The 13116-nt window shown below is 48.6% G+C and overlaps 1 protein-coding gene across 1 annotated transcript; it reads right to left on the bottom strand.

Moving 5' to 3' along the window:
* Positions 1–511: 511 nt before the first annotated feature.
* WBP2NL (WBP2 N-terminal like) lies at positions 512–9829 on the bottom strand. The gene is made up of 8 exons (XM_075078481.1): positions 9722–9829; positions 7208–7316; positions 6535–6670; positions 4928–5020; positions 3880–4098; positions 3349–3477; positions 2901–2977; positions 512–2089 (listed from the first exon to the last, which is right to left on the bottom strand). The coding sequence occupies exons 1-8, from the start codon at positions 9778–9780 to the stop codon at positions 2042–2044; spliced, it is 870 nt and encodes a 289-aa protein (XP_074934582.1). The 5' UTR covers positions 9781–9829; the 3' UTR covers positions 512–2041.
* Positions 9830–13116: the final 3287 nt, after the last annotated feature.

The following is a 13116-nucleotide window of genomic DNA, read 5'->3' as shown; positions in this document are numbered from 1 at the left end:
CAGCTTTCCTTGGCACACGGGGAAACTCAGATTTTATGGTCCTCACTTAAGTGCCCTTTTCCTTTACCATACATTTGTTTTTCTCTCACTGGAGAAAAAACAAATGGTTAGAGAGGAGTTCTTAAAGACAGGCTTTCCTACTGCCTAAAGACAGGCGGTAAACGTACACAGCAGCGCTGCTAAGAATACAGCCTTAGTGAGTGACAGGGTGACACCACCCCTACCAAATGCAGCTTTGTGCCCGCCCTGAGGACACAAACACTTGCCAGTTCTACTTATCTGGGCAAGAGCAAAAGCACAAACCAGGCTTCTACCCTCCCCAGGCAGCAAGAGCATGAGCCCCACCTTCTTCTCTCCCCCTAGTTACTCGATTCCAGATCCAGCTTCACCATGCCCCAGGGAGAGAGGGCTGGCCCACAGCCCACCCACGAGACCACCACCAGTGGTGCCTTATGTGCAGTAGGCAGGAATGAAGGTCAACACAACACAGACCCAACAGTGAACAGGCAGCTAAAGGTATCAACACTCCTGTATTAAAGTGCAGTTCAAAAGTTACAAACATTCATGTTGATTTTTTTTAAAATACAGAGTTATTAGAATATATCTAACTCAGATTTAAAAGTGTTTATAGGTAAAGAAATTTACTTCCCCACACGCAGGGCTGCTTTAGGAATTCACACTTGCAAGTCATGCAAGCCTGACTTACAGGAGAGCCCTGGCACACCGGGAAGTAAGAGGGAAAACACTCCTTCCCCTTCACTGTGAAGGTAGGAAGGAAGGCTGTAGGAAGAAGTACGATCACCCCATATGTAAAGGATCACATGGGTCTCCACCAGACTAGAGAGACCCTTCAGAGCAGGTTTAACGGCACTATGTTCTAAGGAAGAAGGAAAGGTTGTGGCTGAGCAGCCAGAGTCTCTGCAAGACAGCTGAGCATTAGTAACATCTGCACCAGACAGCACCTCCCAGCTGAGAGTGAGCATTGCACCCCTAAGCAACCCAACTCCAGTATTACAGCGCCCGCCCACGTTGCTCAGATGTGGGCATACACACCCTGGCTGCAGCGGCTGAAGGAAAAGACAAAGGCCAGTTTTACCCGTGGAGCTGGCACACAGTGCAAGCTTGCTCAGCAGAGGGAGCCAGGGCTGCAGGACCTGTCTCCTGACAAGGCTAGTGCCAGGCCATCTTCTAATGTAACATATTTTACTCCAGGGCAAGCAGCCTCCTGTGCAGCACTTCACTCCATTACACTTGAAGAATGGCTGCTTGACACAGGATCATTGCACAGATATGGGACCTGCTTCTAGGAGAGGGAAAGGAAGACTGATTCACACACCTGCCAGTCTATTGGTTCACTGCCTTGCAGCACACCTTTGTTTGCTTTTCTATTCATTGTCAAAGGCAGGCTGATTGGGGCCCATCCCCTTCCCTCTTGCATAGCCAAATGCTTCAACGTCTCTTAGGATGCACTTCCCAAGTTCGTCACCCCATGACCGTTAGTCCAGGACATGAAACGGTCACTTCCAGTATGATACCGGATTTCCAGAGTCCCATCTCACGCTGAACTGTGCCAGAATTTAAGGAAATTTAACACCTTTCTGGGGCATCCAAGGGTCTATGCAAGGAACCTCATGGCTCTCTATACCTTTCCTCTTGGATGGTGCTTCAGAAGAAGTCAAAAGCTTGGCATTCCAAGAAGTTTTACTCTAAGATCCCAAAGCCTTGATATTTTAATCCTAGATTAGTCAAGTGGTCTACTGGTGGTTTAATAACAAGTCCATCTCTCTCCTCAAGCCAACGGCAGAGCAAAAGGTTAGTGCTTTGACCCCACGAGATAAAGCAAATAAGCAGGAAAGTGCTGTTGTTCTGCCTTGTATTGCCACTGACTTAATGTTTAAAGAGGGCAGGTGCTCAGCTGCCCAGCACTACATAAATTGTATATATACAAAGAGACCTAGAGATATGCTAACCCGAGGGATAGTAACAGCCAAGTTGTCTTCAAGGAGAGAGAGTGTGGGAGGCCGGTAGCAATTTCCTTCTGTTAATTGTTCTTCTTATCCTCAGGAGGTGTATAAGGAGGTGGCTGATCCTGGAAGGAGATACAGTAGAGTTGACAACCCTGCTTGTTTTATGGTAAGCTCTTCCCCGGCATTCCCAGGCTTGGCTTACAAGAGATGACTGCTCTTCAGTGAACTACAGACTGAGCCAGGTGCTGTGTTTTAAGCTGCAATTTCATCACACCATTCCTCTCTACTATCAGTTACGCTCCAGGATATATGCTGCCTCCCATACCATTTCTAGTTAAGGTCCCCTCAAAACCAGGTTTTAATGGCCACCCTCCCTTCACTTCCAGGGCTTTGTCTCTGTTGTTTTTCATAGGTCTGACCCAGAAGAGTGCAAGACCCTGGGTTGAGGGCCAGCTTTGCTGCTCCATCGGTCTCCAGCCCACCACAGAGCCACGCCAGGCAGTGAAGGGCACAGGCAGACTGGCTGTCACATACCAGACACAGGCTACAGCCCACCTACTGGCTGCCACTGACTGAGCAGTCAGAGACATCCCCATCTCCATGCAGACCAGGAAAAAAAGGAAAACGAAACCCATGTACTCTCATCCTTCAGTGACCTGCTCTTCTTTAACTCTCCCCATTTTGAGGCCCAGCAGAAGCAGAGAGCTTCTGTCATACTGAATGGCTGGATGAGTCTTAAGGCCCTCCTCCTTTCCTGGAGGATTTAACAAGCGTTCTTCATGGCACTGTCATCCACACCTTTCAAGAAAATGCATACTTCCTGTGCATTTTCAAAACGCAGACATGCTAGGCTTTGCCAGGGAAGCAAATCACTGTCTCAGTTAGTGACGGAAGAGGGAGCAGGCACATGCAGGCCACAGGTGCAGTACTCACCATGGGCATGTACACATTGTGTGGGTTGGCAGGGTTGTAATACGCACTGGAAGCGGCTTCCATGGCCTTACTGCCTCCTAGAAAGGAAAGAGAAGCAGCAAGCGTAGGACACACTCATCTCCGTGCCTTAGCCGGTGGCCCCAGCTATAGCTCTTTTGAGGAGCTGACAAATGTCCAAAGAGCCAGCAGCCACTGCAGCAAGCTGGGTTTGAATTCAGAGCAGTTCAGGAAAGCTGCAAGCTGGCTAGTGCTGACCACAAGCTGTGCAATGCAGAGCTGAACAGCTCCCCCCACGCTCTGTTATGTCAAATAATAGATCAAGATGACTTTGAGCTCCTCCAACAACAACAGCTTCCCCACCCCACACTGTGCCCAGAACACCACCCACAGCCCAAACCCCCATGCACCCTTTTGCACCCAGACCCTGGCAGCCCCCCAGTCCCTTTACCTGGCATCCCTGGGCCCACCCAAGCTGGGGGAGCTGAGGGGGCCGAGGGTCCTGCAGGAGATGGCCCAGAGTAGGGGGGAGGAGGTGGCACATACACAGGGTTCATGTTTGGAAGTGGTGGATAAATACCTGAAAGAGATGACACTGGATTGATGCTTTGGACCATGGCAATGGGGCAGCGGGGAAGAGAGCTCACAGGTCCAGCAGCACATTAGCCCCAGACAAGAGCAGTGATCAGGGATGCTCTGCAGGCTTGGAAGGGATGCAGACAGCAGGGATTTGGCATTTTGCTCATGTCTGCCATGCCAGCAGGCAACAATTCTCTGCCAAGCAGCAGCACAATCTATAAACCACTTTTTCACTTCCCAACCTCCTGCAACTATAGGTGTTATCAACAGCACATGACAGATTTTTACAAGGACAAGGATCCTTGATGGAGACTAACTACAGTAACCCTCACTATACCATTGTGATTTCTTTACAACTAACACCAAACACTCCCTGCCAGTCGTTATTACAAAACTTCCAAACCTGGAGTCTGGGCATATGGATATCCCATGGGCTGTGGAGCAGGTCCATAGGCATTCATCGGAGGTGGTGTATAAGGATATGGTCCGTTTGGTGGTGGAGGAGCAGCATAGCCCCCTGGCACAGGTGAGTACCCCCCTGGAGCAGGCGGGGCGGGTGCATACCCTCCGGGCACAGGTGTATACCCATAGCCAGGGTTCTGGAGAGGAACACCGCTGGAAGCTAAGGAGCACATGGTTAGTAAGCCAGGCATCCTTTTATTGCAGTTAAACATATAGAATAAAAGGAAAATAGTCATGTTTGTGCAGCACCATTTCCCATCATCTAAAATCACTATACAGTCCTGGCAAAGTACTGCGCTTGAAAAGTATTAGCCTCCTCACTACAAGTTCACAGGGTGCTAAACAAAACCAGCTGCAAAAATACTAGCCATCAAGTACCAGTTCAATCACAGAGCTCCTGGAAGAAAAGACCATCCTAGAGCAAGTATCAGTAGGATGGTTTTTACTTCCTTTTAAACTTCCTTATCAGGGAAAAAAAGGTAATCTTAAAATGTACATGTCTTTAAAAAGAAAGCTTTTATATCAGGAAAAAAAAGAGTACATTCCCCTCCCCCCCCCCCCCATCATCTGAAAGTTTTGAATAGACATTATTTTAGATTTATTCCCCCCCTCTAAATGCGGACACGTTAACTTCCCCCCATCTTACTCCACTATTACAGAACTGAGCTGAGGGTAGGTAAATGGCTCAATTTTTCACCATCACATATTTCAACTTTATTCCAGAAGTAATAAGGTTCTGTAGAAAAAGGTGGTCCACCTCAGAAGCACAAATCCCAGAATATTCTGACTGCACAAAGCGTTACAATGAAATAAAGAAAAAGGATTGGAAGGAAAAACAACCATTTCCTGGGGAAAAAAACCCACAGCATTGCTGTGGGAGAGTACATGGAGTACCCCTCTTCCCTCAGCCCATGAAGTTCAAAAAGAACACTATTCTTTAACCAGCTCAGCCAATCATGGGGAAAGTGCAAGCTCTGAAGATCCCTTACCATTAGAAGCAGCTTTGAACATCAACTGTCCAAACTCAATGGCTCCTCCACTGTTGAAAGTCAGTTTAAAAGTCCCCTGCCCTTCCCAGCCACCTAGGAGAGAGAGACAATCAGAACTGAAGCAAACTACTAACCTCCTCAGTAGCAGTCCAGCCAGCAAAACAGTTAATACTCCAATTATTTTTTATTTCTTCGTTTCAAAACTCTTTTGCATCATATCGCCAGGGGGAAAGAGTCATGGCGCTGCTATCAGATGTCCCCCAAAACAGTATCTCAAGAAGATCAGGAATTTATTTCTTTACCCTTTAAAAGATGATCCTCACTATAGTTATGTAGGAGCAGCCTACTCTAGGTACTAGGATGGTTTGTCCTTTCCTGAAAGGTTTAATAGAACCTAATAAAGAACACAGGGGAAAGAAAGAACACTTAATTCACTGAGGATTTTAATTGAAAGCCCTCAAATGAAGTTTTATTGCTGACCTCAGTGGACTACAGATCAGGATCTGCAACTCAAGCTAGGATTTAAATCAAATGCAACATTTTTAATCACTTTCACCCACAGAAACTCAGACAGATTATAAATACTTAGGTATAATAGCAAGTACGTGATGACACCACAGGATAAGAATGCTTTGTTTTGTACAGAGTTTTTTGTGTTGGGGGAGGGGGTTGTTTTTCTTTTCTTTTTTTTTTTTCTTTTAGAAAAAAGATGTCTTTTAAATAAAAAGATTTCATAAAATAAGATTTATCTTCCTTGTCTGACTAACAATGAAGTTAGTAGAAGCAAAGAGAGTCTCTTGGGGACAAGGTAGAAATAAAGGATGGAAATGTAACAAAACAATCCACCATGGATAAAGTCACCCCACTGGAGATTCATCTCTTTAAAAATCACTGTCTTAGTATGATTTCAGCCCAAGAAAGCAGGCTGATCCACAATCCAGAGGACCCAGCCACTTTAGGACACTGACAGGAACAGGAAGTAAATGCATAAGCTCTCCAGATGCCATCAAAATGCACATAAACCAGTTTAGGGCTGAAGAGGGAAGGAATTTGAACCAGAAAGCTTGTTTTTAATCTCTGTTTACCTTCCGCAGTTCCCTATATTTGGTTGTGACCATTACAAAGTCTTACCACAGTTTCAGCACCAAATTGGTAACAAAGCTAAACCAATAATATACACCAGCATCCTAGATGCATGCAAACGTATCCAATCTGGTACGTGACTAGTGACCTCCAGAAAACAGAAGCAGTTGCTAATTCTGTCTATCAATACCAGTGCCTGGTGGCTTGGTCACTTACCCACCCTTCCAGATCAAAGATGAGAAAACAGGCACATGCAGATACCAAGTAAATGTGACACACACAGCAAGACAGTCACAGGATTAAATAAAAGCCATCCTGTGAAAGTCTTATTAGCTCTGGGGGCAGAAAGTAACCCCAAAGCAGTGTCTTGAAGTTCAGAAGACACAGGTTATCTTAGCATGGACATGCTAGCTATACTGCTGTAGCTGCTCTGTGTCTCCTGTGCACATAAGCCATCTATCTGATGTTCAACAGATGATAAAAGGACTTGGGAAGAGTTTGGTCTACAAAGGACGGGCACGTACCTCCTGCCTCGGCCTGAATCTGTCCTTTGATGTAATTAGCAGAGAAAACAGGCTGCTCAATTGAGCATCCTTTCACCAAATAAAACGGCATCATGAAAGACAGCATAGGATCCTTGCCCTTCGACACAAAGATCATCTGCAAGACAGGAGGGAACACCTCTGAATTACTTGAATTAGGTATAAAGAGTGGTCATGGAGTTCTAGTTGTAGCAGCATCCAAAAAAGAAGGTAACTTCACTCCTAATATCAGCATGCATTGTGCTATTTCACAGCTTTAATAATGCAGGATCCCAAACAGATTTGATGGCACGTGGCTCACATGCCTGAAGCATGTATGTTGCCAAATAACATACCACTTAAAACACACACTCACAGGGTTTTAATGTTCTGCTTTTTAAGGATAAGCTATGACAGTTTTCAAAGACAGCAATATTGACTGACACATTATATGAAATATATTATCTAGACAGTGATTTCCAGGACCACATATGCCTTTGCAGGGATTTGGGATTGTGACACAGGCATGAACTGTCCTGTTTCCACCCCCCCTTCTCCCTAGTACTCTCAGTAGTTCCTCCCAAAACAAAAATCACTTCTAACACCAGCTGGGCTTCTGGTCTAAAGTCTACAAGATCCCTTGAGAACAAAGAAGCCCTGCTGACATCAGACTTACCCTGTAAGGGGTGAGATATAGCATCCCTTTCTTGGTGCCTTTGAAAATCTCAGGCTTGCCTGTAACGTCACTGAAGGAGAGCTCCACATCTTTACACTGTTTGAGAACACTACAGGAGGAAATCAGACAAATTGGAGAGACAAACTCAGCAGCAGCTCTGAGACACATACACCCATCACACAGGTTGGGGGACAGCACATCAGAAACTCCGAACATTATCCCAAAAGACTCAGTTCTGATGTGGACCCTGCTGTTTTTTCCTTTGAAGGAAGACAAATGATTCATGTAGAGCAGAAGAATTCATCCTCTCACCTGTGACAACCCCTGCTCCTCCTCCACAAAGGGAAGCTTTAAATTACAGTTTTGCTTGCTGTCTCCAAAACCACCAGACTGAGGAATCTCTCTCTCCACATAGGAGCCTCAGCCCAAAGGTCAGGGCACAGAAAGGGATGAGGTATCCGAGATCACCCCCCTGGAAGCCACGGTATCATCTCAGAGCAAGCCTCTCTTCTCCAAGTCCATGCTCAAATCTAGGACTGGCCACCACAGGGGAAACCAGGACTGCTGTAACACCACACCCACCGTGCAAAGTGAGGAATTTGCTTCACTAACACTCTCACTGCTGGCCCTCCTTCACATGATTTAAGTAAGTATTTGTAATAAACAGCACCTGCTAAGGAACAAAATAAGGAGCCAGTAATGTCAGCAATAAGGTTATTATTGTTGGACATCTGTGGGACATTAGTGAAGTCTGTTAATGACACCAAAGCCAGGCGGGAACTGCGAACATCGCAGGGTTAGGGGTATGGAGGTGACTGAAAAATTAAATATATTTTCAGGAAAAATGAAAGAGAGAACTTGGGAAAGCGTGCCACTGAATCTACATGGCAGACCTTAAACATACCACCTAGTAAGAAAGTTTACAGAATAAACAAAAGAGCCTTGGGGGTGACAAGTTTGCCGGGTGCTACAGTGCCAGAAGAATCTGAGTCTTTTTATGGTTCAAGAGCATTGAAAAAGAAAAAAACCAAAACCCTAACCCAACACAAGCCTGAAGAGGCTGGATGTAAGTTATCCTTATACATTATGATCAGCCTATTGAACAAGTCAGATCAAGTAAGGAGGCAGGAAACCTCAAAATTATTGAGGGAAGGGAGGAATCAGCAGGGCCAGCGTATGGGAAAACAACTGAAAGCCCTGTAGTTTCAGGCTGTGTAGTCTCTAGGGAAGAAAAAAATTTAACAATACAGAAGCATCTGAAAAATATAGCTATCCAAGGAGGATGACATAAAAAAGTCTAGCTTTAATGTGGAAAAAAAACTCCTGACCAAAAAATTCTACTAGGACATTACTTTATAGTTGAGCGAGATGCAGATTCTCAGGCTGGCTGAGGGACAGACTGACAAGGCAGCAGAGGTCTTTCCATTTCCAAGATGCAAAGGGGAAACATTTCTTCTAAGGTAAATAAAACCAACTCCTCAACAGTTTGGATCTTACCAGAACACTTCCTCAACCATGTCCTGTAGCAAGCTTTCACGTCAGTTTGCCTCATTGGGAAGAATTTCTATGTAGTCGCTTTAATGTTTACTCCCCCAGCTCCTCACACAAGCACATAACAAGCAGCCACCACCACTGGGCCTAATGAGGCTGTTGAACTGGTTTGCACCTGCATGCCCATCCAGGGCTGTGACGGGAGGGCTGTGCACCCCGCAAGAGCACCCACTTCTGATTAAGCAGAACCTTGAAAAAAACACTGAGGTCAAAGGATAGAGAGATCTCCTTTAAACAAGCAAAAGCGCTGCACATCAAAGGACTTCCCTGACCGAAGTATTGGCAGCCAGTTATGAGCTCAACATTATTTGGAGCATATTTTTGCTATTGTTTACCAGCCCCAAAACAACTCAACGATCCTTTCCTGGGACTCTGGTTTCTAGAATTTCTCTTGCCAAGGCCAGGATGACAGGAGCACCCGAACACAACCGAAGCAAAGCCCAAGCCCGCCAAGCCGGTCTGTCAATCCCCACTCGGGGCGAGGGCAGGCGTGGAGCGGCTGGCTGCGATTGCACGAAGAGAGGCGCTCCTCCGGCGCTAAGGAGGGGACCTGGTCTGCTCAGGCCTCGCCTCTGACGATAGGTTTTCCTTACTTTGAATTCAAGTGGTTAAGACCCCTACATTAAGTGGTCTCTATCTGACGTCACTAACTCCATGACGTAAAAATACCCCAACTCCTTGTCTTTTACAGGCTACGGCAGCTCCCCCTTCACCCCAGACACCCGCTGGAGCAGCACTAAGGACGGCCGAGGTTCAGCGGCGAGGCCGGGGCAGCTCTGCCAGCCCCTGCCCCTTCCCATGCTGCCAGGGACGGCCTTAATGACGCAGCCCCCAGGTCGCGAGGAGCCGGGAAGGGCTGGGGGACCTCCCGCCCCCAGGCCCCGCCCGCCCCCGGCCCTCCCGCGAGGAGAGAGGGTGTGGGGGAACCCCCCGCCCCACGGCCCCCCGCCCGTCCACCGCTACCTCTCGGCGTTGGGGATGACAACACCACCCTCCTGCGAGTGGTTCCTGTTCAGCGCCATCTTGCCCCCGTTGGCCCCGCCCCATACCCTATGACGCCATCCCACCGAGCCCCGCGACGCCCCGCCCCCTGCGACGCCCCGCCCCCTCCCCTGACAACTCCTGGCAGGCGGCGGGCGCGAGGCGGAAATGAAGCGGCGGGGGTTGTCAGGCGACGCTGGTTTAATGGCCGCCGGCGGAGGGGACGCTACACCGCCCGCCCCGCCCCTCCCCGCCCGCCGCTGGATCCCAGCTGGGCCCGAGGCGACCGGGAAGGCGGCTTCCCCAAATCCCCCCGCCCGGGGTCTGGCTGAAGCGCGGGTTTTGCCGTCTTCTGTTCGCGTAACACTCGCAGCGCCGCTTCCAGCCTTCCGAGATCCCTGCTGGGGTGGGAGAGGTGCTGGCGGCGCGTCTCAGGCAGCCCTTTCCCCGAGACGCCTGCTTTGTACAAACTTCAGTGAACCATAATTAACTTGTCCTCACGACTAACCACAAATACTAGTGCCTACACGTAGCGCTGCTTGCTCTTCTTGCTCTGTGCTCACAGCATAACCACGCCTGCCGTGATGTTCATTACTGTCTTAGCCTAAATGGAGTTTGTCTGCTGTAAAAAAAAAAAGACCTTTGGGATTTACTATGCATCACAAAATTTTTCTGGTGGATGGCTTACACAGTGTAGAGTTCGTGAGTCTCTGAACGCACCAAGTGGGTACCGCCAGCGTAAAATTTAGCCTCTACCCCCCTGTGATACCGTCCGAGTGATACCTCTGAGGAGAACCTCTGACATGCTGTGGTCATCCTGGGACTCAGCTGGCAGCTCATGAGAGCTAGGATCCGTTCAGGCTTTTCCCAGCTTATCCATCAGCAGAGACTTTTTCCCAACAGTATCTCCAGCAGTTGTGCAACACAGGAAATTTTTGATATTTGCCATTTGTAGACTTTTGGTAGATATGCAGATACCAGTAGGATATTTGCATGAGCGGATGGCAGCGAGGAATACCTGAGCTTGCTTTTCACAGCGAGCTTTTATGTATCCTTTAGAAGTAGTCCATGATCCAACAGGAAGTTACAGAGCAGTGCTTAAAAACCACCTTATTACAACCAAACAAAAATTCCTAAACATATAGGGAAAAACACACAGCCTTGTCCTTGCAATCCACATTACAGGGAAAGGAAAATCTCTCTCTTCTGTTGCATGGGGTTTGCTTTGCCTTCATTAAGCAGGGCAGCGTTGGCTTTGCCGTAACCCTTGTTTGGTCCCAAAAATTGTAGAATGTGACCATTCTGCAGCCGAGGGTGAGGCAGCCCAGTGGCAAGAGAGTTCCTCTAGAGCAGTCCCATGGCTGCCAAAGAGCTGTGTGAGAAAGCAAGTGCAGGGAACACCTCTGCACGCCCCCACTAAAGAGGATGGAGCATGGCTTTGTGCTTCAGTGCAGTGAAGAAGAGGAGCCCTGGGGGAGTCTTTCCAATTGCACTGGGTTTAAAATATCACGTTGAGGCTAGGCAGGAGCAGCCACAGCAGAGTAGACTGAGGGGACACTTCTGGTAGCTGCTGATACTGGGGACATGTCTGCACCTGGCCAGCTGTTGGAGGCAAGCTGGGAGGAGGCTTTGACCCCGCGCTGGGCTGTGGACAGGCAGTGTGGGTGGCAGGATGGGTAGCAGCGTAGCAGGACAGTTTCTGCAGGGTCCGTGGTACAGCTGCTGGCACTGGTGACGAGGCTTTTGTTCTGTGTGGGGCCAAGGAGGCCTGGTGCAGGTGGGAGGGCAGGTGCAAAGCTATATGCACACGCTGCGTACGGGAACACAGGGAGCCATGAATGTGAAAGGACTGTGAAGGGCTGGTATGGCCTTCATGTCCTAGCGGTGCTGAGAATGGCTGATTTGTGTGAACAGGTGGGAGCAGGAGTGAAGAGACCTTTGCTTTGCAGTGACAGCACCAGAGAAAGCCATAAGGTGGACATATGCTTTTAGATGGTTTTGCTAAGGCTTGGAGCACCCACTTCCCAGCCCTGGCCCCTGTACAGCTCTGTCAAGCCACCTCAGTCCTGGCTTGACTCCTCCTCTGCTGTTACCTTGCTGGAACTTCTTCCTCCCTCCCATGCCAGCCTTTCCAACCCCCATCCCAAACCCACCGCACTTCCCCTTACCCGCAGCACTGCTATTTTGTGCCATGGCATTCTGCATGTGCATTTTAAATGCAAAAGGCTGTTCTCCTGGCGGTGACAACCCCTGCCAGCCGTATGACATGCTGTGTGACAGGCAGACACTGCCAAACTCAGGACATCTGTGATTTTCTCCCCTCCTCCCTTCTGCCCAGCCAGCCCTGACGATTTCTACCTGGCTCAGGGACATCCAGAAAAGAGCTGATACCAGCTAGACACAAGCATATAGTTTTCAGTAAAGCTCTGCCTCTTTCTGCTCCTTGGTCTTTACCTTCTGCCCCATCTGCTCCAGGGGAAGGTAAGAGGACAGCTTCTCAACAGGACACAAAAGCACATTGATGAGGAGGTGTAAGAGCTTGGGAGAGGGAGAGGGAGAGGAAGACGGAGGAAACAGCCTGGAGAAGAGGAAGATTCAAGTACTCGGAGAAATGAAGGAGAGACAGAAAGGATTGAGGGCAGAGAAAGTGAGATAGAGAAAGAAAGGAAGGAAGAAAGCTATGGAGGGCTAAAAGGGAATGAGGACAAAAACACAAGAGAGGAGGACATGGAAGCTGGGACTGGGAGGGAAGTAGGAAGACAGAGGAACAGCATGAACTGAGGCTGCTGGAGTAGCAAACACAGCCATTTCAGTGAGGAGGAGGTATCTCTTCTGTTCCCACCATCAGCAGGGACCCAGGGAGTCACCCTGGTCCAGTGCTTCTCAATTCACAGCTCCTTGTACTCCTTGAAGATCCTGAAGGCCCTGTGTTGAGCAGGGCTGTCCCTGGGGGAGCTCCTGGCAGGGACCCCCCAGTGCTCCCACAGCAGAGGGACCATGTTGAGGGAGAAAGGTTTGGCCAGGATCTGCTCAGTGCTGGTGGAGAGAGACTGCTGCAATGTGGGATGAGGTGGGGTGACCTCAGGACAGCTTGGTCTGATCTGCACAGGATCAAAAGCCTGTGACACAAGTGTGGCTTTTGATCTTAGTGCTGGGCAGGGCAAATGCACCCTCTGCAGCATGAACACATTCTTTTCCTCTGGGTTTTGCTTGTTTTGGAAAATATGGTTATATCCCCCAAGTAATTGATGCTTCTCAACTAGATGCTAGAGCCCAAGAACTAACTCTGGCTCCTTCCATCGGTCACTTCCCCTGAACTGCAAAACATGTCAGTCTATCACTTCTCCCATCTATCCACTTGCCAGCTGCCATTTCCC

This window comes from Phalacrocorax aristotelis, chromosome 1, assembly GCF_949628215.1.
Source record: "Phalacrocorax aristotelis chromosome 1, bGulAri2.1, whole genome shotgun sequence".
Lineage (NCBI taxonomy): Eukaryota > Metazoa > Chordata > Aves > Suliformes > Phalacrocoracidae > Phalacrocorax > Phalacrocorax aristotelis.
The sequence above is the reverse complement of the archived record's forward strand: the minus strand, read 5'-3'. Positions and strand labels throughout refer to the sequence as shown.